Source organism: Pundamilia nyererei, unplaced genomic scaffold, assembly GCF_000239375.1.
Source record: "Pundamilia nyererei isolate P.nyererei 1_Seehausen unplaced genomic scaffold, PunNye1.0 scaffold00058, whole genome shotgun sequence".
NCBI lineage: Eukaryota > Metazoa > Chordata > Actinopteri > Cichliformes > Cichlidae > Pundamilia > Pundamilia nyererei.
In genome coordinates this window covers 614,935-642,196 of record NW_005187459.1, presented here as the reverse complement: position 1 = coordinate 642,196, position 27,262 = coordinate 614,935, and the positions used below count along the sequence as shown (strand labels likewise).

The 27,262-nt window shown below is 40.8% G+C and overlaps 1 protein-coding gene across 1 annotated transcript; it reads right to left on the bottom strand.

Moving 5' to 3' along the window:
• Window positions 1–13,662: 13,662 nt before the first annotated feature.
• On the bottom strand, window positions 13,663–25,070 carry LOC102215167 (bcl-2-modifying factor-like). Its single transcript, XM_005734496.2, has 4 exons — window positions 25,029–25,070; window positions 22,005–22,244; window positions 20,461–20,663; window positions 13,663–17,752 (listed from the first exon to the last, which is right to left on the bottom strand). The coding sequence occupies exons 2-4, from the start codon at window positions 22,219–22,221 to the stop codon at window positions 17,636–17,638; spliced, it is 537 nt and encodes a 178-aa protein (XP_005734553.2). The 5' UTR covers window positions 22,222–22,244; window positions 25,029–25,070; the 3' UTR covers window positions 13,663–17,635.
• Between the last annotated feature and the right edge of the window lie 2,192 nt (window positions 25,071–27,262).

Sequence of the window (27,262 nt, the reverse complement as noted above, 5' to 3'; positions counted from 1 at the left end):
CCAAAAACCTTCCAAACGGTACACGACTTGCTCTACCTCCTGACCCACAGCAACTCCATATAGGAGTAGGGTTTATTTAGCTTTTCTACGATCTGCTAAAGATCAGATCATTTTTGTGATGTGCTTATTTCTTCCCAGAGTATTTGTTAAATCTGGAATAGTCATTGTGAGATTTAAGGTCTGTTCATTACTCCTTGCTGGCACTGTGCAGTTCCAGGCTTGCATATCTTAGGAAATACATATAGATCAGCAGTGACATGGTATTTAATGAAACAGAGAGGTCAGCGAGACAGATTTCTGTCCTCTCTCCGACACTGTGAAGATACATTTTTAAATATTAGGACACTTCTTTGGGGTTTTCTGCTGCAATAGTGATCCGTACAGCTGGAGAAGTGTTGTGTGTCCTGTTTGATGCTTCCCATATGTATTATCTTGGCTATGCTTTTTTTCCAGGCCACAAAATCTGTGGAGAATATTACACTGTTCAGTAATAATCAGGTGGGTAAACACAAGCAAATATGATTTTTAAGACAGCAGACAAATAAGCAGCAACAAGAGCCAGTGCATGCCTTTCCCCCTGCCAGGAAAACAAAGACAGTGATCACACTATCTGTGTCATGAAGGCAAAACATTAGTGCTCATTTCCTATAATTTTCTGTTTCGGTGAGCAGCTATCACGCTGTATAAAAGCAAAGAAATTGCAAAACAGAAAGAGAGAGCCCTTACTCTCGGCTTCCAAATCAAAGAGCCCCTCTGACTGAGTGCACATCCATACAGCCAAATCTCTGAGTTGGTGAACTCAGTGAACTACCTCCTGCTAATTTAAAGAGACAGGTTCCTCATCATCGGTAAATCTTCCCATTAAGTGCCTCCAGTTGGAATACCAGCACACACATGTGCTCTCTCTTGTAAGTGTTCTCTTAAAGCACATTGTTTCCAGCTGATCCCCTCCCCTCTTCTCAGAGCTGGGCAATGCCAAAAGTTCCCCTCGCAGGCCCGTTCTTACAGGGCTTGTTTGGGGACATCTGCTGCCATGTCCAAATATTGTTTTTGGCTGAGCCGCTCGCTGCCTCTGCTGCGAGAGAATAGAGCTGTGAACTATTTTTACCTCAGCGGGATCGACTGTGTTAACATACAAAACAATGCTTCTCTCCCTCTCAGTCTTCCAGCTGCAGAGCAGGGCAGCGACGGCTGGAGAGTGCGAGCTCATGTTCAGGTGGCGAGTGGGTATTAATAACAGTATGCGTGACCTTTTAACCTCTTTCTACTCTCTCTGGTTTTGACTTGCGCTCACCGAGCACTTTCTTTGTAAAAAAGAAAGCAGAGTAACGACGTTGGGGGGAGGGGGTTCGGAACTGACTCAATGTCTTGTTTAACTCGAAACTGAATGACCTACATTGGCAGTGAAACGTGTCCATGAGCAGCTGAGGTTCAAGTAAGGACAATAACCGAAATGTACACATGTATACATAATTTTCTTTAACTTATGACAGAATAAGCATCGTGACACTCCTCTAGCAAATGACTTCCATCAAAAATTAGGCTTATTATTTATAAGCACCATGCATTGGTTTGAAGAGAGTTACCCAGTTAGTTCTTTCAGACACTTCAGTTTGGCATTAAACAATGAGTGTCTGACTCAATTTCTTTTTGGGATTACAGTGGACTCCTTTAGGCCCCACTTAATGCAGAGACCTTAGATGTTTCGGGGCACTCAGAGGAAATTATTCTTGGGCTAAGTGAAATGAAAACACTGGAATAGGAAGGATCTGTGTTTTAACTGGAGGATATAACGACTCGTTTGTCCTTCACATCATATTCCAGTATTAATAGATCTCTTCTGGTCCAGACGGCAATGGAGGAAAGCTACAGAGTACAAAAATAACAATTAAGTCAAGGGGGGAAAAAGGAAAACTAAACACAAAGATATTCATGATGTTAAAGGCGAGAACAGGCACAATTTTAAAATGCTATCTGTGTTTCAGAGACTTACAGATTAGTGTTTTCAGTTTAACATCTTTATGGGTGTTAATGTCTCTTTTATTCAGATGCAATATCTCAAACATGACTGACCTGATCTGACCCCATTCAGACTGATAGCAGCTTACTGCAATATGTTAAAAAATCGTATCATGAGTGAAATATTGTGACAATATCATATCATGGGGTGTCTGAGGATTCCCACCTCTGTTGGGTATGTGAAGGCATTGAGCTCAAACGTGCAGCATGCACTTGTTAGTTGGTGAGGTTGAATCAGATTGTCATCCTAAAAAGGAGTTTCTCATAAGATTTGATAATGCTTGTCATTACTGTTTGGTCACCTATTACAGATGCAATCTATATTGGATGTATTGTATTGTATTGTATCGCTTTGCATTACGTTCTACTGTGTCATATTTTATTGCGTTTTACTGTTTTATTTATTATTTCAAACACATTTGTATATTACAGCTGTAAAAATCATTATTCTATAAACACAGAAGCTACAATAATTGTTCTTTTCCTCTGTTCGAGTTTGCATTGCATGTACGCATATATGCAGCAAGAAGCATTTGTCCCTTGTTGCATGAAGCACACCTTCACAGGAGAAGTGTAATTCAGTTAAATTGCCTCAAGGTGGTTTATACTGTAAGGTAAAGACCCTGAAATATTAGAAATGACTCCCTAAAATCATACAGCCCTGTATGAGCAAGAACTTGGAAACAGTGGGAAGGAAAAGCTCAATTTTAACAGGAAGAAACAGGCCGGGGGAAGGGCAGCCAGCTGCCCCAACAAGCTGGGGATGAGGGTAAATAGAAGAGAACATTTCTGGTCTCTAAGCTCGAACTAAGTTGATCCTAATGGCATCCCAATGAGCTACTGCGTTTTTTCTGAAATGACAAAATATGACATTTTACAACAATCTTCGCTAAATAGTATTGACAATGTGAAGGAAACAGATCTAAACGTGTAAAACAAAAACTTATAGAAAATGAAAAGATAATATTTTTTAAATACACTAACCTTAAGCACATATAGGCCTGGTATATTTGGAGTACGGGCCAAAGCACTACACCATAAATTCAAGAAAAGCAATTTGTGGCTTTTGTTTACCCAGCAATAAGTCACTTAGTCAGTTCCTTTGTTCTTACCCCATACTCCATCATTTCCACAAAGCTTATTGCTACAAATATCTCCATGCAGAGCTTGAAAGTAACATAAAAGTCCCTGCATTATGTCTATGGGAACACACATACATAACTGGTTTGGTCTTTTACAAAAGCGACTTTATCACACCTATGATTCAAAGGTTGACTGAATGTTAGCTATTGTTACCATTCAGTACGCTCTTCGTACACAGTTAGTAACTGATTGCAAAGCGCGTTATGTTACTGAGTCAGTATGCCACTGTGCAAACTGATACTGCTTCTCTGGAAGTATTCCTGGTTGTTTGCCAAGTCAATAAACAGGATTATAAGAGCTTGACACTGAGCCAGCAGTCCGACCGTGATAAACAAAACTTTTTTAGAAAGGGACAACCAGGAGTTTAGATGACATCAGCGAGTGGAGACCGATTATGCCATTGTAATCAACAGACAACAAAACAGGGGGAATAAACCCAACAACCCCCAAGTACATTTGATAAGTGATCATGTAAAGTATGATTTGAATATTCTTAGAAAAAGATGCTGACGTCCAGTGTGATTTCATAGTAAGCAAAACTCAAAATGATCCTCATTGGCTTTCCTTCACAATGAAGTCTTTGTGATGGTAGTTAGGCTGAGATCAGGTGAAGTGACAGCATCACAAGGCTCTCTTCTGTGTCTTTTTGTTATTGGAATTTTTATAACATGGTAATGCAGATTTACAAAGTAATGTAATGAAGAATTATGCAAGTTTAATGGGGAGAAAATAAATTTTTTCTGTATCACTATCTGCTTTCCAAGAACATTGCTTGCTCTATGTTGTCAACATAGATGTTCTTGTTTTAATAGAGTTTAATTCTAAATAAATAAATAAAAGCTTTTATGAGATCATTTATCACACACCATTAAGAGAAGCTTTTCTAAAACTCCCACTGTACACTGCAGTCCCTGGCACACATAAAACAGTGGAGCTAGTCTTAAGAATAGATGCATCTGTGAAGACAATTAACCTCGGGAATATGATTTTTTAACAGCAGGTTCTATTTATTACTAACTGTTAGCATCCATTTTTATTTATTTAGTTTTTGTAAATTGAAAACAATGTGTTCTCCCTAAAAATTTCTAACAGACATTGCTGGTGTGTTTATATTAGCCTAACAATACCAGTGTAGCTAGCCTTGGCATGGTGGTTCAGTATAAAAGATGGACATAGATAGGTTCTTGTAGAGAACCAGTTCACCGTAGTCCAGTTCCTTGGAACCAATGGATCCTGCTTATCGGTTCCACTTGGGTCTTGGCATCTGGGCCTGAAACGTGGCGCCAAAGCTGAATGGCTGAATGGCATGTTCTCTATTTAATGTCCACCAGACGGCGACTCTTGGGTGACAAAAATGAGGGGCTGCTCATTTCTTTCTAAGTGAGCAAACGTACAAATTCAGCAGGTTTGAATCCTGGTTTGTTCTATCTGACAGTTCAAGTGTGCTTGAACTACAAAGCTGCGATGTATCGTTGGTGGTAGTGGTTGGGTGTTAGGGTTGTTGTAGCTAAGAAGGTAGAGCATGTCAGCTACTAATTAGAAAGTTGGTGGTTGGATCCCTGGCTGCTCAAGTCTGCAGGCCAAATACCTGTATCCTTGGGGAAGATACTAACCCTGAGTTTCTCTGTTAGATAGAAAGCACTTAAGTATACAAAAATGGTGCATCATTGGTCTGTGCTGTATTGTGTGACTGAATAGTCTATAATAAATTATATTTTTATGCAATATTCTTTTAAGAAACTTTCACACCAATAAAGCACACTTTGGACTGTACTGGACTGACTGTGTGTGTTATAGAAACTTTTTATTGAATGGTTAAAAGTGGCTTGTGGTCTAAAGCACTGTGTGTGCTCAGTAAGACTAGAAAAAAAACACTATTGGGTCCATTAATATATCTCAATGCTAACCCCCAACTACCCTCAACCTCATAAATCCTCTTTGTTATAGATGCCTGAATTCTAATTGATTATACTACCTAGAAGAGGAGCTATACAGATCACGTTTAAAAGCGTTTATAACATTTTAAATCTTCTCTGGTGTCTCAGTGTGTTTGCTTTGGAGAATTCAACGAGCATTTAGAGATTTAGCCTTAGCACGCAAATAGTTTTTGTTAGATACTAGCATCAATTTTAAGTTGAAAAGCATATCTTGCTGTGGCTCACTCTCTTCCTTCCCCAATTCTGAATCAGATTCTACTCTGTGATTCTACTCGCTGTGATTTTCAGCGTGACTATATAATACTGAATGATCATTTTTATTGCATATTGCCATCCCTTTGTCCAAGAGATACAGGGAAAACGAGCAAGAACGAGACTCTTCAGCTGACAGAAAGCGTTTGGCCGTGCTGCAGCTCTTCTCATCTGTTTTAAATTAGAGAGCAGTCACCACAATATAAATACCCTGTTATCATGAAGTAGGTTAGCCTCCCCCGATACAGCCCTGAGATGACAGAGACAACAACGGACGCCCAATACACCAAGTCCCCCTGGGGGCATGTCACGACTCGAGGACTGCATTTAACTTTTATTACCCAAGGAGATGAATTGGCTGCTCCCCACCCTTATTTGGGAGTGTGGTGTGTGTATACGAAGGGTTGCGGTTCTAAAGTAAAGGCAGCATGGCTCAGTCAGAGTGGAGCCAGGTAACTGAGCAGGGCTCCAGTGTGAAGTACACTCGGAGACATCATGACTCATGTCTTATTTTGTTGTTTAAGATTTTCTTTCTTTTTCTTTCTTTTTTTTTGGCCTAGTGTCAGAGAAAGCTGCAAGGCGAAATGGTTTAAATGAAAATATACAGAGACCCTAAAATCCCATAATCTGGCATACAAGGTATTTATCTTGTGTGTTCAAGCAGTTCATTATTAAGAAAAACTACTTAATTTACTACAAATTTAAATGCATCTCAAACACATTGTGACTTAACCCAAACCTGGATACGCGGTAGGAGATGAATGAACACAAGATAAAAGATATGGTCTTGCAAGAGTGAAAATAAAGAGCTGCATATGGTATAAAATGTGCAATGACGTAAATCAAAACAGCTACTTTGTGAATCAGTATCATAGTTAACAACCAATACCAGTAGACCAGCATACCTCAATAGCATCATTCGCCGAGAAGAAGGATGGCGTTATGGGTAGGTGTTGGAAAGCATTAATGACTGTATGGTAGCACATACAAAATTTGCTGCTATTTTGTAGACAGTTGTCGACAGTCGGCTAAATCCACAAAAAGCAGCAAATCTTAGAGAAGCCCCCACCCCCCACCCCACCCAAAAAATCCATGACAGCAGCACAGATCAGCTGATTCTCTTATTCTGAGGTGAGTCATTTTTCCCCATTTTCCCATACCCTACTACACCAGCATTGTCTCATCTGCAATGGATTAGCAAGCCAGAGAGCGTGGACTATGGTGTGATTTGGATCTTAGATGTGTGTGAACAAATTTGGTGCCAGTAAATTACTTTCGGATCCATTTTGCCCTAAAATGTGGAGTAGCTGCAAAAACTGAATGCATTGAATTAAGATGACTGTTGTTGTGCATTGAACTGTTTCCCTGACGCAACTGCAAGAAACAGAGAGTACTCAAAAGGTGATAATTGAAGTGTCATCACTCTGTGATACATGTCAAGAGAATGCTCTGCGGATTCATAAACTGCAAAGTTATAAAAAGCTCTGTCCTCAATTTCTCTTGGTTCACATCAGCACATCAAAGCATTAAACGACTGAAGAAGAGTGATGGAAACATGGTTTTATTATAAAATGGAATTTATGTGCTTATGTAAAATGAGTGCAAATCATAAAGTACTGTGTAAAAGTCTTCAGCCACCTCTCTTTTCTTTATGTTTTGAAATGTGCCAACTTGAATGGAAACGTGGCTTAAAAGGCAAAAAGACAGCGAAGGTTCTTCAAAACAGCTTGAACTCTCTTAGACAAGCTTTTCTATAATTTCTTAAAGTCGTCTTCAGGAATAGTTCTCCAGGCTTCTCCAGACATTCCTAAAGACATATGGTTTTGCATTGTGGATCAAAATCCAATCAGTTTTGACAAGTTCCCCAACACAACTGGCTGAAAAGCAGCCCCAAACCAAAACAGAACCTCCCCTGTGTTTTAGAAAGGGCTGCGGACTGTAATACCTCTCTACTGACTCCATACTTACAAAGATTTGAACCAAAAATTGCTATATTTGTATTTATTACCCTTTAGGACCTTTTCGCACTTTTGTTCAGTCTGGTTCTTGTGCAATTTGGCTTACCTCAGCCTTAGGAATGGCTTCTTTCCTCACTGAGAACATGTCTGATGAGGTTTTGAAAAACAGAACATGAATCTCAGGTTCTATGTCAGGTATTGGCTTTCTCCTATTCTTAAGCACATGACTTTCATATACTGTTCATCTGTTATTTCATTTAGGCTTGCCACTTCTTCGTTTTCCTCAATTTCTTCCTCAAAACTCAAAGTTTTTTAGTTTTTGGCTAATGGCACTTTCATAATCACCTTGTTACTGCAAAAAATGCTGTTTTATGCCTGCCAAATGTTACCGTCTTTGGATCCAACTAAAGAAATGAGAACAAACTGTGTTTTTGCAACAGGCTGATTGTAACAAAGTGCCTAAAGATACCATTTAAGATTGTTTCTTTGCTAAGTTGTCAGTTATAGACACAACATTGGTTCATAACTAGGTGCCTTTTTTGTGGATAAATGATTTTTAGGTCAGATTAAACTGGCTTAACAAACAAAAGCATTCATCTGACAATGGTCAGGTACAAGGACTGGACTGAAAATGAGCGAAAAAGCAGCCAGTGCTTAAAGAAAAAATTGGAAAGCCTTGCATAAAAGCTGGAGCACTGTTGCTCAAGACCACAAAAAATTACAAGAAAGTCTGGTTCATTGGCAGCAAAATATAAAGAAATGAGAAGTGGCTCAATACTTTTACACAGCACTAAATATAGATAAGATTAATGCAAAGAAAGTCCACGAGCAAACCCCAAATCTTCCCGTTGAGGCGATCTCGTGTTTCTCAGGCTACAGATAGACACCAAAGGGTTAATGTCTAGTGCTCCCAGGCAGAAAGCCAGAAGTAAACAAAAAGAGCCAGAGCCAGGCACTGGAGCTTCTCTTGCTGCTGAAGTTGAGGCGTGACCCTTGAGATAGGCACCGAGTTATCATGAGGGCGTCTCTAAACGTGAGTGGCCAGGAGAACAGAGAAGTCTTTGTCAGGGCTGTTTGTAAAAAAAAAAAAAAAGAACTGCTGAGCCTAGCAGACACCCCCACCCCTCCACCACCACCCTCTGCACATATCTACCCCTCCCATCCTACCTCCTTTTTTTTTTTAACTCCTTCTCCCAGAAGTCATACACACACTTGTCTGTATTTACCAGCAGTCCCAGGAGACAAGGCTTCCACTCCAGCTGGTGAGAGGTTGAGGAGCAGAGCACAAGGTCTGTTTTGTCCTAAAGAACCCAAAACTGTGCAGTTGCCACAGTGAAAATTTGCCCAAAGATGCCTTTCAGGTTGTTTACTGTCAGGACAAGATGAAAATGTTTCACCGAATCATGAAATCAAATTACTCTGAAATGAGAACGAAAACACGTCAGCAGGCCTATATGGAATAATTTGGTGTCCTTTGAGAATCATAACCAGCGTGGCGTAATTTTCTTTTTTGTCTCGTAATGTTCTCAGATGTCTCGCTCTGTGCGAACTGAGGACGAGCAGTCTGCCTGTGAGTGATTTGTGTTGCGTGCTTGCGTTCGAACGCACGCTCACTCTCACTTACCTCAACATGCTGTTTGCAAAAAGAAGAAGTAGGCACATGTTTTCTATCTGAGAAGTACAGAGAAATTCCCCAAACCTATATCTGCTTTTTTTTATTACCTTAGAACATCAGCTCATGTCAGCTCACCCCACAGCACAACGCTGCAAAGAGTTAATATGAGGAAATGGGAATACTCTCAGTTTTCCCGAGGCCATCTGTTTCAGCAACACCCAACTCCACACACATATCCATGCACTCCTCTAACCTTCTGTGGTGCCCCTGTCTACACAAAGCACCTGCCTGGGGGAGATTGCTTTAGAAACCCGGTGACAGAAAAGTGGATCACAATTTATATAAGGTTGAACCTTCCCTTCCCCAAGGGAAAAGCATTTATATTGGAAAAAAATAGTAGTGGTGAGCTCCATCGGTGCCTTCAGGTCTTATGAAATGCTTCTATTTTTCATGCTAAATTAGTAAGTGACTTAGGGACATTCAGTGGGGTCAGGGGGGTGGGGTCAGTCACAGAAGAGGTTTTTATCCAGGGATACAAGTTTTTTCAGATTGTTACTAATTGTGGTAGCAGAAGCTTGTGAAGTGATGCACACATGACTAATTACACAGCTTACAATGTGTTTTTATAAATGCAACCATTGTATCTTTAAGGATGCCAATTCAGGTCTACTGGCTAATCCAGCACTTTGATCCAGCACTGAATTAAATTATCTGAAGAATTGCTGGACAGACTGAGAATTGCTGCAGACATTCTTTGTCCCCAGCGATTAACTCTAATAACTTTAGTCATTCCCAGACCTTTTAGACAAAACCACACAACTGTCCGAGTTTTCTCTTTTCTCTCTAAAAACACTTTAGCTAACGAAATGACACACCACATATATTCATGTTTACTGGATATTGACTCCTATGGATGCTGGTGGTGTAGTGACTTGATTGAATTGAATGGACTGCAGTGATGTGTATTTATTGACACTACTGACCATTGCATTAACTGTTTAGTAATTACAGACAGCTTTATACACAGGTATCCATTTGCAGAAGTTTAAAAGTAACTGAACAACTGACTGTTTAGCAGTTTCGTGACCATGTTCCTTTGTTATTTTATGACAAATTAGGCAGAAATCTGAAGTTGTCATGGTCCTGGGTCGTGCGACCCAGTGTTTTGTGTTTAGTCTATTTTGATGTTTATTGTTTGTTAGGTTCATTAAGTTATTCCAGCTCATTTGTAATTATATTACCCTTGTACAGTATTAAGCCTCCCTTGCCCTTCATGTGTTTATGTCTGTGTGTCTTGTGTTGTCAAGTTCATGCTGTCGCTTCTGTCATCTTCCCCTGTACTCCGTCTCCCTGGTTCGTGCGTCTACCTGTCATGAGTCATGTCTGCGTGGTTATGTTTAGTTCATGTCATGTCTAATCTCCATGTTTCCTGTTTTACTTTGAAAGTCTGTATTCAATGTCAGTGTGTTTAGTTTCACCTCTCTTGTCCTGTCGTTAGGTTCATGTGTGTCAGCTGTGCTCCCATGTGTGGCCACTTCCCCTGATCATCCCTCATGTGTATTTAGTCTCGGTGTTTCATGCAGTCTGTGTCGCGTCGTCTGTGTTCCCACCCTCCATGTTGTCACAGCCAGTCTTTTGTATTCATAGTTATGATTTCCTGTGTTTATCCTGGTATCACTTTCCCAGTTTAGTTATAGTTTAGTTTTGTCACTGCGCTTCTGCCTTGTTTGCACTCCTTGTCTTCAGCTACAATAAAGGCTCGCTTTTCGTTCAACTCAGTTTTGTGTCCACGCCTGTGTCTGCACCTGAGTCCTCCACACACTGTCCACACGGTCTGCCACTGCGACCGTGACAGAAGTTGACTCTCTGTGTTGAACTTGGTTTGGTAGTTTTTCACTGCAACTCTCAATATGAGGTCTAACGGGGAAATTATGGTTCTGCACATTGGTAGTCTGTTGGCAGTCCATTCACTACCCGTCTACATGCAGAGAGCTTTTGTCGACTGATATAGGCAGTGGCAAAAACATGCGCTGCGACATGTCTGTGGGCTAGTCTTGCTTGTGCTGTTGTCAGCCCATTAGCCAATGCAGAAAAAAAGGAAGTTATAGCATACAAAGAGTGTTAAAAACAAAGAAAAGTGTCCACTGCAGGCACTGTGTGTACTTTTTGATGTCTTGAGGCGTCTCCCCACTGTCACTTGTGTTCCTGTTCTAGCCCACTTGTTAACCAGTCAGCATTCTACTGATGTAAAGCATCACTGTCAAACACTGTGTACCTAGGATTCTGAAAAAAAAAAAAAAAACTGCACAGGAACACATTTGTGTTGGTTGTCGTCCACTGTCACCACTGTAAACAGACATAACCATGCTAGCATAAAAATATATTGATATAAGTGAAGGAGGTCATCATTAGGCTCAAGACCTAATTTAAAGCTAACAGAGAGATAACAAAAAATCCCCTCTCTGGATAAAAAGAAACTATGCTTCCACTAGTGCTTATATGACTGTAACTAGTGTGACTGATGATAGAAGTAGCAGGAAGAATTATGAAAGGTACAAGGCTATACTGTTTTCTCAGATTTAGCAAAACTGAGCAGACAGCACTTCAAAGTCCAAATGGATAATGACCAAAGCATACTGCAAAAGTAACCCTAGAGTTCCTTGAGGTTAGTGAAGGAGGCCATCCCCATGATGAAAACCAAAACAAACAAACAAAAAACCCATTATATATATAAACCAAAACGCTTAGGAGTGGCCAAATCAATAGTCAGTCTTATAGATATTTACGCTCTTAAAAAAACATGAATCCAATGGGATTCAACACCAAAAGTCCCAAAAGACCACTAAGACAACTAAGGAACATGATGACAGAATTATTTCCATGGTCAAGAACTATAACTTCACAGCATCTAACCAAGTCAAGAACACTCTCAGGGAGATCATTGTCATGATCAAAAGAAGCCTTTTTTAAATGGAAATACAGAAGGTTTACAACAACGAGCAAACCACTGATTACCCTCAAGAACAAGACGACCAGGTTAGATTTGGCCAAAAACATCTGAAAATGTTGCACAATTCTGGAAAACCCCCAAAATATTTTGGATAGAGAAGACCAAGATTAAGTTGTATCAGAATGATTGGAAGTGACATGTATGGAAAGGAAGAGAAAGCATATCACATCATCTGTCGAACATAGTGGAAGCAATGTTATGGCACGGGCGTGCATGGATGCCAGTGGAACTGGGTCACTAGTGTTTATTGATGATGTGTCTTCTGATAGAAGTTGTGAAGTGTGCAGGGCTATACACTTTGCTCAGATTCAGCCAAATGCTGCAAAACCAAACAGACAGCTCTTCACAGTCCTAATAGATAATGACTCAAAGCATACTGCAAAAGCAACCCAAGATTTTCTCCAAGCAAGGAAATGGGATATTTTTCAATGGCCAAGTCAGTTACAGACTGTAGATCATGACTGACTACAAATTGTTACAATCTTAAAAACAGTCCTTACATTTAAAATGATGTTAGTCTGATCAGTCAATCTTGATTTAAAACCCACCCAAATCTGAGGGACTTAACTGCATGTGTGTTTGTGTCATCTCACACACGCAGACCAGAAGCTGTTTACAACAAAAGCAGGAAAATATCCCACAGCAGTAACTGCTTAATTCGAGATGTAATATGATAACATAAAATAAAGTTGCTTGACTTTTTATCATCATATCAAGAACTCATTGTGTCCATAAAGTGGAAACAGTCTTGCAGCAGAATCACACCAGCTGTGCCACCTGTCTACATAGACAGGTTTTGACCTATGAGCATTTTACTAGTTAGCCTAAAATAAAGATATAACGGTAGCTCTGGGTACTTTAAATACACTGGGAAATTCACCAATAAGTTTTAATCTCAAAATCATACTAAGCAGATGTGAGGGTGTCTTGCAATGTGCCTTTGATGCCAATGGTTGTGGTGATCTCCCTACAGTTGAAAATATCAGCTAGGCGCTCTTAACTATTGCAAAATGATCTATCTGGGTCATCAGGACATCTCACAACTTTAAAACATGCTAACTAAGTCCAGAATAACCATCTTGGGGTGATACACAACCAACACAAGAAACTTTGGCTGCCACTTGTCATAAATTAACATTTAAAGGAATGCTTGAAACTGAGGCAGATGGTGCCCCAAATGAAATACTTATTTTTAAAACTATAAACAGTTGCATTTTTAGTGTAGTTTAGTTTTTTCTGTGTTACCCTGAAAACACAAAGAACTCTTTGTACTTATTGTACTATGTGTAGATGGCTTGCAATGCAGTTTATTGTACTGCAGCCCATCCAAGAAGTACATGCTTAGTTTTTTTTTTTGGTGAAAGAAATTCATTTTATTGATATGTTGGCACTGTAATGACTCCTCATAGTGGTTAACATGTTTGCCTCACATCCAAAAGAGTCCTACTTTAAGGTTGACAACCCAGAATAAGGTGGCCAAGAGCTAGTGTACTCCCAATCCCTAGCCCAGATAAATGAGAGGGTTGTCTCAGTAAGGGCACCTATTAACTTCTGTATGATATGCTAGTCATACCTCCACCTAGTTTGGATGTGTGTACATTGGTCTTTTCTATCAAATAATGACCAGACAAAGAAAGACAACTTTGGGATGCTTAGTAAAAGAAAGCAAACACAAGTCATGTCAATTATCCATAAAATTTTAATGAAAAAAACAAAAACAAAATGGCAATGTACCCATTTAACAACAAAAGAAATGGAGAGAAATCGTAAGATCTTGTGAGCCAAGCTCTTATGTACAGCATATTGCACTAGAAAAAGAAAAAACAAAACAAAATATCCCCCATCCTCCGTCAGTGCCTCCATCACACCAATGTCCTGCACTGTTTGAAAACTGTTCAGGAGAAACAGAGCAGTCCCAAAGATAACACAGCCAATGCTTTAACAAAAACTGCTACATCTGGACTGGGTCTCACTTCATAGGACACATGAATGTGAAATCCTTGAGACCACTCTGAACATAAAGAAAGCAATGTAAAGACAACACAAACTCTGTGCACCGAACCGAGCACAGGAGTCTGAAGTAAGTCCCACTGTTCAGTTCATGTATTAAAAGCGATACTGTGGTTTTTCACTCCATTAAATTACATTCAAACCCTTAGGATACAGATTTTTTTTTTCAGGAATGTTGGACATGCATTTTTACTCCATTTACATATTATCGAAAAAAGCCCTTAAACTGAGAGTGACAGAGCAGACTTGGCAATATCCAAAATCAAAAATGCCTCAACATTGAAAAAAAAAAAAAGCATTTGTAGAAAAGCAAAGGTTGTCTTGTTCTAGTTCTTAAAAAAAAAAAAAAGTGTGGTAAAATTTAGACTTTTTTTTATAAAGATAGCAACAATAGCTCAGTCAAATCATGTCTAATGTATAAAAAACACCAAATCACAGCACTTGACAGTAAAGATGTACTCTTTCTTGGATATACATTTTTTTTTAATAAATTGAAAAATTTTGATATTAAAGACACTGAAGGTCAAACATATAAAACAAATGTTTCACGTGAGTCGAGGTTGCAACAGTGGTTGGTAACAACAGGCTCAGATAAACATCACACCGACTGAGTGGATGCTCTACCCAGCTCACAAAAGAATTCTGGGCACCATGGTGGCTCATTCCTCCTATAAACGTAAACCCCTACTAGACTGCAGATTTGTTTTTGTTTAAAAAAAAAAAAAAAAGCACAAAAACCCAGACAAGCTAGGCCTATCCAGCATTTTACAGATCTTAAAAAGTTTCAAGCATCTAGAGGGGAAGATCAGCGCAGGAGTAGAAAGAGAGAGGCGCGAAATACAGTATACCGATAAAAATAGTTTTTTTTACAGTGCACATTGATTGCAAACAGTCGTTTCTGATATTGAGAAGGTCTGCATGGTGAAACTCGCCGTTCGTGCTGAGAGATGTCAAAGGTTGAGCCTGTGCCTCGCAAGCTGTTGTGAGAAGTCAAACTGATTTTTTTATTTTTTATTTTATTTTTCTGGAAGTTGATCTCACAGAGCCCAAGTGAAACAGGAGCTGTGACCAGTGACTTTGAGAGATATGCCAAGTGTCGATGGTGAAGATGTGGCAGGTCGGTTACTCACAAGGCACATTTTGTACATTTGATTGTCTGGTTTTCGCATGATTTGTAAAGACTCGCACCGCTGGTGTGAGGACGCACGAGGCACATGGCTTTAGTCCAACCTCCCCACACACAGGCATCAAAACACGCAACTGAATGCACCTCAACAATGAGAAGAAAAGGACTGTACACACTGAGATAGCATTTATACAGTAGCACTGGGCAAATATACATAAAATAAATTAGAATAAATTATCTCTCTCTCAAAAAAGCTAAAGGAAACTTTTCTTGTTAAGCGCAGGGAGTAGTTAATGAAAGACAGCAAAAAGCTTTGGACTGAAGACCAAAAAAAAAGTGTCATGGCTATCTGATTTGGCTCAGCGATCAGTGTTTGCAGGAAACGTTTAAATCAAAGACAAAAACCTGACAATCTGAAACACACTTACAGGCTGATGTTGAGTTAAAACTGCTTTGGAGAATGTTTAAAGAAAACCAAGTTTGCTTGTTCGGTGTTGAGTATGACATCAATCAAGATTAACTGGCATCAAGTGAGTGAGCTCTTGGCACCGTGTCCTCGTTCAAAAAAAGTTTTTAGCACAACGCAAGTGTCACAGAATTAACTACTCCCTGAAGAAAAAAAATGAAAGAAAAAAAAATCTGACAGTGTCTTCAAAAATCTATATCATGAATCTGCAACAGACTGAGAAAATACAGCAAATGAGTCCTTTTAACTTCATATTTAAAGTCCTTAAAGACTTCATTGACGGAACAGTGGTTGCATTGCTGTAAAATGTGTCACTAAAGTAGCAGGTGTTAAGTGAGGATGTGTAGCGCTTGCCCTGCCCCCAGATGCGTCTCTCGCGCTACTAAAAATGGTTCTTAAACTGTACAGAAGCTGTTCCTACTAAGTGAAGCTGAATGTACCACTGACAGAGATATAATGCGTATTAGCACATCAGGTGCACCTGGAGTGAAATAAAATAAAAATGCATCTCTTTAACGTAACCCCAAAATGTTTCTGTAACAAAGAAGTTTGCAAAGCGGCATGTTCAGGGGAAGTCTGACTGCAAATACTGCTCATTATTGACAGCTGAAAACTTAAAGACGGTTACTGTGTCCACTGGCTTGAATATTGCTCACCCTTTAAAATACTCCCAAAGCGATGGAGCAAAGGGTAAAAACTCAGATTGTCAACCCAGCCAGAGAAATACAACCTGGAATCCTTTTTTTGGGGGGGGAATGATGATTTTTTTTCCCCCAAAGCTTCTCCGCTGTCTGATTGTTTCCGTTTCCCTGATCATAATCCCATGAGTGAGATTTGTTTGACTTTGTTTGTGCTCATTTGGTTTCGACACGCATCACAAACAGAAATCGTAATCACCGTCACTATGTCAGGTCTTGAAATATTTTCTAGTACACCTAAATTCAAGTATACATGCGTTACAAAAACAGTGTCTGAATCTCCACAGTTTTTGTCGTCACCTCCAGCTTGAGTGGTACTCAGGCGTGTAACGATACCGTTCTGCAAGTGTTCCTTCAGCATGAAAGTTCTTCGGTTTGGTGTGCTCTCTGATGTTTGTCTGCACACTTTTCAAGCAAGCTGCACTCAACGCTGCACTCCGTTTAGTCCAGTAGCTAAAGCATGCTAACACGGTTAGCCTTGAAATGAGCCAAGCACTGTGGCAATATTATTATGCAGGATTAATGTTGTGTTAACTCTCACTACATGTTGAGTTTGTGTTGCACAGCCAATCAACTGATGTCTTCTCAAATTCAATAGCTCTGTCAAATGAAATTGCACTGTTTCCTTTCATGATTTGTTTAAATGAATGACGATCAATCAATCTGTGTCTACAACACCAAGTTTCTGTGTACCGTTACGCCCCTCGTGGTACTCGAGATGCAGATGATGTCAGTGAAAGACAGGTTTTTATAGCATCCTATATCTACAAATTTGAATCTGAGCTGACCGACATCGCAGTGATAAATTGCCACAATGTCACAACAACCTTTTTTTTTTTTTTTAATTAGCCGATGTGGAACACTAAAAGGATGAGAAGTTATTTTGGGAGGATAAACAAAAAATGTGCCTTGAGTCCTCAAGGTTGAAAGTCAGTATCTTTAGCACACAGAAATGTCCACGTCCACAGTCTGTCACCATCATAGTGGCCTAATCTTAAATGTAATCATTTTTTTAATGATTTACTTGATGCAAAAGACTATGCGCTGTGGCAGGAGAGAATAAGGCATTCCCTGGACTGATGGAGGTCCTTCAAGACTTTAAACACCAAATAAAAGAGCTGTTTACTGTACAAAATAGGTAATCTTACAAATATTTCGAAAATATCTCTTCAAACAGAATGGCTTCTTCTCGGAGAGGCAAAAAACAAACAAACAAACAAAAGCAAGAAAAAAATTGATCAGTCTCCGTCCAGCGGTGACCAGTGTCTTCTTCATCTCATCGTTTTCTACTAGAAAACAAAAATCCAAACCCGTGTTCCATCTTACAGTGCCGTCCAGTCCAGTCCCTCATTTCCTGTTCGGAACGTAAGGGGCTGAGGTGAGGGCCAGTAAGAAGTCCCTTCATCTGTGCTCCCCTCTCAGATGGGGAATGACAGCCTCTCTTGGAAACAAAAAGCCAAACAGGGCCATGGTAAGGCGCATCCAAAAAGGCCGGTTTTGTCTGTGGTGCCTCATAAACTGCAAGGGGACAGACAAAAGAAAAGAAAAGACATGTTGTCAGCCTCAACAAGAGCCGGGTGTATAAAAGCTTCCTGTCATATCAGAATCACAACACTCGACAGTTGTGAAAGTCAATACACACACACACACTGATTTCAATTGAAAAGGTTTCTGAGGTAAAGCATTGTGAACTGTGGTAAACCCTGTGAGATGAAACCATATGACCGACTAGACTGGATGTTTCCACAACATTAGCTTGTGTCGAGAAAACCTGGCTGTCACACGCATACCAAAGTGCCTTCAATCCCCACCCCCCCAGGAAGTTTCATTCTCCTAACAGAAAATATTTATAATGATTTACTTGGTTTCAAGCGAAAAAGTTGATTGAAATATTAAAAGGTTTTAGCTCCCAGGATCTGACAATCATCCCAGCAGCATTACTTCATCTGCCTTTCAAAGATTTTAGTTGTCCCTCTAATTAAAGATTGCACTGCTGACTTCAATACAAGGAGCTCTAAGTGAAATGCTTTCAAAGAAAGCATGGCTGCAGCTCAGCACAGCTCTCCTTTAATAGCGCAGTCAGCAAAAAAAAATAAAAATGGAAGCAAATTATCAAAACAAAGCAAAGCAAAAATGAAACCGTTCCCTCATATTAAGCAACCGTCTCATTTTCCGTTGGGGTGCTCGTGCCTTGTGGGCTACAGACAGATGAAGGGGTTCTTGCTGCATCCTGAAATCTCCTGTCTCCACCTCCTCGTCTCTAATCCTGCACCGCTCCCTCTGGCATCCTGAACAGGCGCGCTCAGACCTTGCAGCCTGTTGCATAAGCATTCTTGTTGGGCAACCCCCCCGCACTCTCTTCACCAAGGTCTCTACCAGGCTAGCAATCAGAGCCAGCCACAGGCTATTTGATGCAGAACTAGCAGACTGAGCTGAACCAGCACTGCTAAATGTAACCCTAATTGTCCTTAATTGCCTTAATTTTACACTGCTGAGCTTATTTAAACACTACCCTTGTGTTTCACATGAAGCTCATCTTTATGCATTCACTCTCGTTGGTAGTGAGGAATATTGTGTGTTTTGTTCGCCACTTTTAGGGACAATATCCGCGCTCACCTCCCCGTTTCTTCAGTGTAACAAAGGGTTAATTTTTACCCCCTAAGTGACGCCTGAGCATTTAAGCAGCCAGCCACCAAAGTAGTCAAAATTGATGGACAAGACTCAAACCACAAACACAGCGTGCCTCACACTAACAAAAAACCCACACATTGGCCCACACTGGCAACTTCTGCTTGGAGAAGCAAGTGAAAAAGTCTAACAATAGCAGCAGAGATGGTACAGACAAGTGATTGGATATCATACAGGAGCACTTGTGATTATTCCCCCTTTGGAATATTCCTACAACAGCAGCATCTGATCCTGTATGATGAAACCATCTCCAGCGCAGACAGCAGACAGAAAAAGAAAAAACAGTCTCTTATCTCTCTGTCACAGAGTTACACACGCAAACCAAAACACACGGAGAAAACACACACGCCGAGGCAGGCAGCGGGACAACTGAGGTATTGTGGGTAGCCGTCATGTTACTGGCTGTGTCTATAAGTGTGTGAGTCAGACTCTATTTTTAGATGAGCATATAAACAGCCGACCGAGTCTACCCAGACACAGACTCGCTTCTAACTCCCATTTGTGACGGTCTCACCTGTCCTTTCTCAAACCTTACACCAAACTCAAAACCGTATACAGCTTTTCTTTTCATCAGAATGCTTCTCCAAATGCATTAGCCACACCTTGCTGGCAAAGCAAATCCTCATGGCAGCAGATAAGAAACTTGCCTGTCCCAGTTTATTTGTACTTATTAACTAAGCCCATGAGCAGTCCACTAACTGCTTTGCAAATATTGATGCACAATTAAGTGCTTATCTTGAACTACACGACATGTGTTCACAGATGAGCTTTCCAACTTGAGCCTTGTGTTTGGGAATTTTTTTTCCATTATAAAGAACTTATTAGGAAATAAACCCTAAAGAGTCCTACTTTCAGGTAACCTTACAAGCAACAAAGCTGATTTTTTTTTAGACAATAAAGAAATTTAGTCACTCCCGCATGAGGTTTCAGTGTTTCAGAAGACAGAGATGCCTCTGACCATAGACTAACAATAAACAAAAACACTGAAATGGGTTGTTTATATAGATATCTATTTATAATCTCCTTCTTGGTTTTGTTCCTTTCGTGAAGTTGCTAAATCACGGCTTAATAATCATTTAAGAGTTTTCGTTTTCTCGAGAAAGTGTCTGAATGACTGTTCGGGCTATTTTTAGCCGATGTGGGCTGCAGTAATTTAAGCTGGCAAAACTTCTCCCTTTTACCCAAAGAGCGAGCCACAAATTGGCACAACTTAGCTCTAATTAGTGTCTCTAATCAAGGACACATGTATAAAATTTAAAAAACAAAACAAAAAAAAGGTAACACAATATAGTCTGAGTTTTAGCAGCTGTTTAGAACCGCTGTTCCCTGCTGCCGCTAGATCTCACTGGCACGCACAAACTGTGGTTCAACAACCTAATTGAGCATTTAGATATTATTCACTTCTTCTTTTGTGTAATGTAAGTTAAATGATGTTCAGAGAGTCTCTACAAGTTATGCCTGGAAATGGATTTGAGTTGCCGGTGTTTGAAGGTAAGGGTTGCTGTGGATCTGCTTCGCCACTCGGGAGCGAGGCTTACCAGTTCAACGTGATCCTGTTGGAACTTGTCTCCAATTTCCCGCAGTTTACGACCAACTTGCACCTCAACACTCAGCTCCTCGGGTCTCTCTGCCACGCTGTCAATGTCTTCCCCTCTGTCCTCTTCCTCCTCCTCTTCAATATCTCCCCGGTCTTCCATGGGCTCAAAGTGAACGGGAAAATGCAAACGCAATCCGGCGTAGCCTAAAAGGAAAACATCAAGCTTCTTAGCACTTCAGTTGTTGCTAGGTTTTTTAAAAATGGTGAGAAGTTGTGGTCAGTGTTACTGCCAAGATCCCTACGTAAGTAATATAAGCAGTTTTTGATTTGAGTAGGTAGTAGTTTCAGTTCAGTAAAACTGCTAATGTTTTGCTTATGAAGTTAAACTAGGCAGTTAAAAAAAACGGAAAAAAAAAGAAACCTTTTGAAACCAAGGCTTACTATCTTGTTTACTATTAGTGGCCTCAAACACAGTTGTGTCTGACTTGCCTACGCAAATATACAATATAAATATGATGCTATAATAGTCTGTAAAACTAAAACAGGTTTTTATCAGATCGTCTCATGACTGGGCAAATTACAAAGTACATGAAGTACAAGTGAAGAGTTCATAATCAAGAAAAGTGAGCAAGAGTGACGGCAGGTGGAAAACACCTTATTAAATCAACAAGATCCTCAGTGATCCGCCGCCTCTTTCTGGGCCGTGTCACTGAGTTTACTCACTGCCTGACAGCACGTTTTCCTACAGTCGTGCCACTTGAAGAAAAACAATTTTTTTAAATGTTATCATGTGTGCAGAACGCTGTGACATTTCGCCCTAACAGAACAACGCAATATCTTTAAGAAACACTGTGTGGAGCGATGGCATAAAGCCAAGTGCATGACATCCATTACATTGAATGACAAGGTAATAACAGTCAGTGGTGTTTATGCATTGATGACTTTAAGGCGGAACAATAGGCACCTCTCAAGCACTGATACCGAGTCAACAAGCAAACAACATTCTACTTCAGCGTCTGTTTAATTCACTTATCATGATGTCATACTGATTTGATTAGACGTTGGAAAAAACTATTGGATTAAAACTGAGGCACATATTAACACTGGTATGTCGCTTTACGTGCTTTACAATTATTGTTGTCTATTTTTATCTTTTAAAGAAATGATCAGTTAAAATCCAAAGTAAAACAAAACTGGATCTTCTGTAATAACCACTGATCAAATTCAGATTCATTTTTTTCTTCGCATTATGTCACAAGCATATGCCTAATACTGTACTGAAGACAGTTACATAGAGAGTTAGTCTTATGAATATTATAGCACAAAGGGATCTCACAGAACTGATTTCTAGGCTTATCTGTTTTGCAGTGGTATTTTTAAATAGCATTTTGTTTGTCTCATGCTCCGAGATTTGCATCTCCTCATACAGCACCCCCGACGAGAAACCCGAGAGATAAAATAAACTGCTTGTAGTCCAAAGTTAAACCGCATTGTTTCTAAAGCTACAAGCCCGCATAACCTTCAACAGGCTCACCCCCTCCTTACCGTGAAACGGTAGGCAAGGCTGCCGTTGTAAGCTGCAGGGCAGCGTGTTGACGCTGTTGTTGCTGTGGCTCTGCGACGTGGACATGGCGGCGGTGACGGCGGCGAGGGCCTGTCCGGCTGCGATCTGTGCGACTCGGTCTTCGTGTTTGACACCCCTAAAGGGAGTTCCCCACAGTTGCGAGATGGGCTGTGACATATCCTCCTCCTCATCATCCATCCGACGCCTCAGCGGTAAACTTCCTGCAGAGAAAGAAGAAAGGTACATCAAACTTTTCGAATGAGATCACCGGCATTTGTGCGCACAAGTGTTTTGCTAGTGTAAATACAAAATGTTTCAGCAGGATTAGGTTTGACTCTTGGCTATGTTTACGAGCCATGGCGTGCAGGTAATTTGGGTGTGATTTGTTTTAAAACAAAAACAAAAATTGCCAAATGTCCCACTGCTGTCAGTGGCAACTTTGCCCTCTGGCAGATGGGCATGCATTGCATCCTATCTGTATTAAATGGAAATAAATCATTAGTCATTATAATCTGCATTAAGAGGCTTATGTTGCACGTGGTAATACTGAAAACAAACAAGCAGCGATGGCTTGGTCAGAAGAAAAGACCGATCTGTAAACGTATGTGTAAAAGAAAAATAAACATACAACCGCCAACTGTATAACCTTGTTTTTATTGCAGTGATGATTAATAAGAGGAAACAAATGTATGGAAATACCCTATATAGGGGGACCCAGTGGGCGGCTACAGACGTTACACCAGAGCTGCTACCCTCCTGCAGCACATTTTGCCAAGCTGTTCCTCACAATATGCCTAATTGTAATTGAGTGCCAAAAGATCCACAGCAGAGGCTTTCCCCCCACCCCTCTCCATCAGAATTACTTTAATCTGAAGAGTGTGCCTCACAGAAGAGCACTGTCAGGGAATTCAATTCTACTCCTCCATATTAGGACCTTTACTTCATGTTCCAGCTCACTCAACCACTGGATAGCCGCCTGTCCACACCGTTAACCTGCGCTGCACAGAGGGCAGAGTGTGAGGGAGACCACAGTGAAACCACTGTTCAGGGTAGACTGTTTTGCGCCACATACAGTGAGTGAGATAACGAGTTTCACTCCATCCTCAAATATGCCTCCTGAACACATACGCTCACGCTCTCTTCCTTGTTGGCAACATGCCAGTCTGAACTACTGTTATATCATTTTGTCAAGGGTGGCTGTCTTTTCCCTTTGTTGTGTAAGTGGAGACAAACAGGCTGAGTTGTCATATGCAAAAAGTTGAAACTGGATACACTGGTATTGTGTTTACCGAGCGAGGCGGCCGCAGCCATATAGCTCTCTTTGCATGATGTCATATCACATGGAGTCAAACAAGGAAACTGCATCTTTAACTGCAGTGGAAAAACACCGTCACTTTGTCTCATCCGATTGTTTACTGGCAGAGGAAAACAGAATTATTGACCAACAACCCCCCCCCCCCCCCAAAAAGAAGAAAAAAAAACATTTAACAGGGAAATTTGTCAATTCACTTGTGCTTTAATACAGTTACAAACTGCTCAAATCTGTGCCAACATCTCCTCCGGACCAGTTAAGCAGTACATTAATTAATGTTATGCAAGCAGCAAGTTTCACTGAGCTCAAATGTGCGCTTGTGTGTCAACTGCATTGCAAGCCCTGTCTTGAATTTCCACTGGCAGTCATCATGAGGGCTGGCAGCATTACCATACTGTCAGACACATAAAAAAATAAAAACAAAACCCCAAACATAGACAGGGAAATACACAGACTAGAGGCAGACCCACACAAACACACACACAAACACACACTGCCTGGGGGCTGCAGGGAGGCCTGGCAGCCACCACAGTGCTGGTCAAAAGTCTCAAAGCTCCAGTAGAAAGTGGCTCCCTCTGCTGCACCATCTGTGCACGGGCTCTGCTCAATGCAAAGCTGGGACTTGGGGAGCACGAACACTGAACTCGACTGCTATGCGACCTGCTGCTTTCATGCAACTAGGAGTGCTGGATGCATGGTCTGGTTAAAATAAAACCTATTAAAATGGGGAAAAAAAATAGGAAAAGAGTAGTCTGGTGTTTATTATTTTTTTATTTAATGACCTACTTTTTTCATTTTTTGCAGTTTTTCTGGTGATCGACGTTTGGTTTTGTCATGTGGAAGCTAACACCTGGGGTGCAAGTGCGATAAAACTGCACAAAAATAATCGACTTTAACCGACATTTACGTCAAGGAGGTTCAGCTCGACCGCAAGGACTCGACAGAGGACCGCCGGCAATCTACTGCGATTTATCCACATCAGAAGGACCATATTCCGGGCAGTTCAGAGCGTAAACACGCCGAGCTCGAGCGCTTGCGTGTTTACGCATCTAGAAAACTCGCAACCATCGCATCTCCTACCTTAAGAAGCTTGACAAAACATCACGCACAAAACGACCATTGACAAACGCAGATAAAGTTGACTTTAGATCAATGCATTTTTGTTATGTAAATCAGTTAGAGACAACTTACTTTAGTCTTTAGTCTTACTTTACTTTAATGTTAAAAAAAGAAAATAAAACCGAAAACGCACGACAGCTAACTAGTTGTATTAAAGAATAAACCAGGACCGCGTTTATTTGTATTCCTACTATTGCTCCAATTATCCGGCGCCGACACGTCCTCCCGAGAAATAAAACCATTAAAACAAACTTGAAAAGCGTCTAAAAAGACACCAGTTACGTTGCCTTACACACAAAACCACTTACTTTTAGCGTCCGCAGTCATTAGCCGGTGATAAACCTTCGCTAAATTACCTGTAATATGCGAACAATAACGCCTGTCGCTTGTCAAACACCGGGAGCAACCAGGAGCCCGGGACGTGGGGAAAGCACGCGCGAGAGGTGACAAATTCAACCCGTCACTGTCCCCTCTTCACCGAGTCCGTTAAAGAAAACAAGACAAGGAAGTCTGGCTAGCATAGAGAGACGGACAGAAACACATGTAGAAGCGCTCTCTGCCACACGCCAGCCACCTGACAGGTCCGCTCCTCCCGTCGCTGCCCGGGCATGCCCGAGCTGCCCGCACATTTGTTGATAAACTCCCACAAACAGGCGGCACGCGACAGCTCAGCGCGCGCAGATAGACTCGTTCTCCAAATCAGAACAACCGGGCGTTACACTCACCGCCAATATACGCGTTTTCCGTTGTGATCGGTGGTATCTTGACAACTTGCTGTTATCTTGTTTCCTACAGATTGCTGTGATGAGCCTCGGTACCTTCCTCGCATTACAACTACTCATGAATGTTTGCTGACTAGAGTGAGGGGTTGTTTTTTTCTGTGTCAAAAAAAAAAAAAAAGACGGGGAGAAGGGGCGGATCCGCCCCCCGGACACGCCCCTTCTTAATAATGTGAAAGGACCAGAGTCAGCCTGTTTATGCAAACATAATACATCGAGAGGATATGCTTTAGATATCACTTTTTAGCGTGTGAGTAGTGGTAAAGAAGCATTACATTTTAATCAAGTCCAAGTAGTAACGGCAGCCTTTGAAAATATTCAAGTAAATTATTTATTTGTTTTTTGTTGTTTGGTTTTCGATGTTATACCTGATACGGATTAGTGCATTTCTGACATAAACTCATATTATAAGCTATACGCAAAATCTCAGGAGGAAAAGGCACATGAATGAAGCCTTTTGAGTTACTTCAGTAATTATAAAAAAAGCTATTTAGGTGCAAAGCTAATTTACATTTAGTTGTTTTTTTTTCTTTTGTTGCATGGTTTGTCGAAATGAATAATAATAATAATAACATAATAATAACCACAATAAAAGGTGACTGGCCCTTTAAGAGAACAGCCCTCTTGCTGAACACAAGCTGGTGACTAGCTGCAAACCAATCAGCGGGTTTGTTTTGGTCACGCCTTCTCCTCCGTGTATCTTGACACGTGGAGGGCAAAAAAAAGAAAAAAAAAACCGCAAACCGAAATCCGACATGTGACTGCTTTCAGCGCTCTGCTCAGCTGATTGGGAGCTGCTGCTATAGAGTGGATGTACCCACCCAATTGCTGGGGTCCATATGACGATGAGCTGTGTACTGTCAAGGCAACAAACAGACTCGCAGATGGCACGTATGGATCTCAGTGAAATACAAAAATACAGTAGTATCAAATGTATGTCAGCCTCATATGATCTATCACATTGGAGTAGTTTTGTATTGAAATGTGTCATTTTTAAAGAGACACAAGTGTCTGCTTTATACCTTCTGCATATATCATAGTTACTTGTAACATGTTGATTTTACAGAATAGTCTGCATGATGACTTCTTTTGTACTTTTTACAACAGGATTCAAATGCCTCTAATGCCTTCCTTCCTTGACAACAATGGATTGAAATAACCATAGAGCCCTTTTCAGTCCATCCCCTGAAGGCACCCGTAGTGTCCTCCACTGATGAATGCACAGTGACACTGGTATAAACAGCAACAAGGACTGTTGACCCCCATTGCAGGGTGGGGGCATGCCTACGCATGGCATCACTCAAAAGATGAAGAGGGAAGAGAAAAAAAAGTACAGTGAAAACCAGTCTGCTAAAAGGGGTTGCTGAGTGCAAAACAGCTAAGCAAGAAAACCGAGACTTTTTGATCATCTTGTGAGTCAGATTTCCCCCCAAGAGACCATTTCTGGATGACAACAGATGCTGTGGCTTTTGCGTACAGTCCTGGTCAGCCTGTGCACAATGTTATGTTTTCACACTGTCCTGCCCCTTTGTTGTGCAGCTGCTAACGTGTGAATTTCTCAACTATTCACAAAATTCCCATGCAGACTTGCTGAGAAGAACTAGCAAACAACCGCGCCTCCGCCTTGTTTAAGCTGCAGTTTGACAACTCCCAACCCCCCACCCACACCAACTCCCTTTCACAAATCCTTGCAGTGAAAGGGACCCCACCCAAAATTTAAAGAAAAAAAAAAGAGCGAGATAAGATGGTGGTTGTTTTTGCTCTCTCTCTCTCTCCCTGTCTCTGAGTCCATGTTTTTTAACCTCAGTAAATCCCATCAGTTGTCAATCAGTGAACATTCAAGCAGACTGCAATGGCATAGATGATGATAACATCTGAACCATTTCTCTCCAAATCCCATCTCCTGACAGTTGTGAATTAAATCTGTACAAGGTCTTACAATACCAACCACATTGAGTTGTACAATTTAAATTGCATTAAAGTTTATTTTAGCGGCACAGAATAGTCTTTATGAATTCAATGACCCAAC

Bases quoted from the DNA above. Each gene is read 5' to 3' on its own strand.
- LOC102215167 (XM_005734496.2), bottom strand. From the start codon at position 22,221: ATGGATGATGAGGAGGAGGATATGTCACAGCCCATCTCGCAACTGTGG. The intron at 20,664-22,004 runs GTAAGGAGGGGG...TTTTCCTTTTAG, and splicing joins GCCTTGCCTACCGTTTCACG to GCTACGCCGGATTGCGTTTG. The intron at 17,753-20,460 runs GTAAGCCTCGCT...GTCCCCTTGCAG, and splicing joins AACAGGATCACGTTGAACTG to TTTATGAGGCACCACAGACA.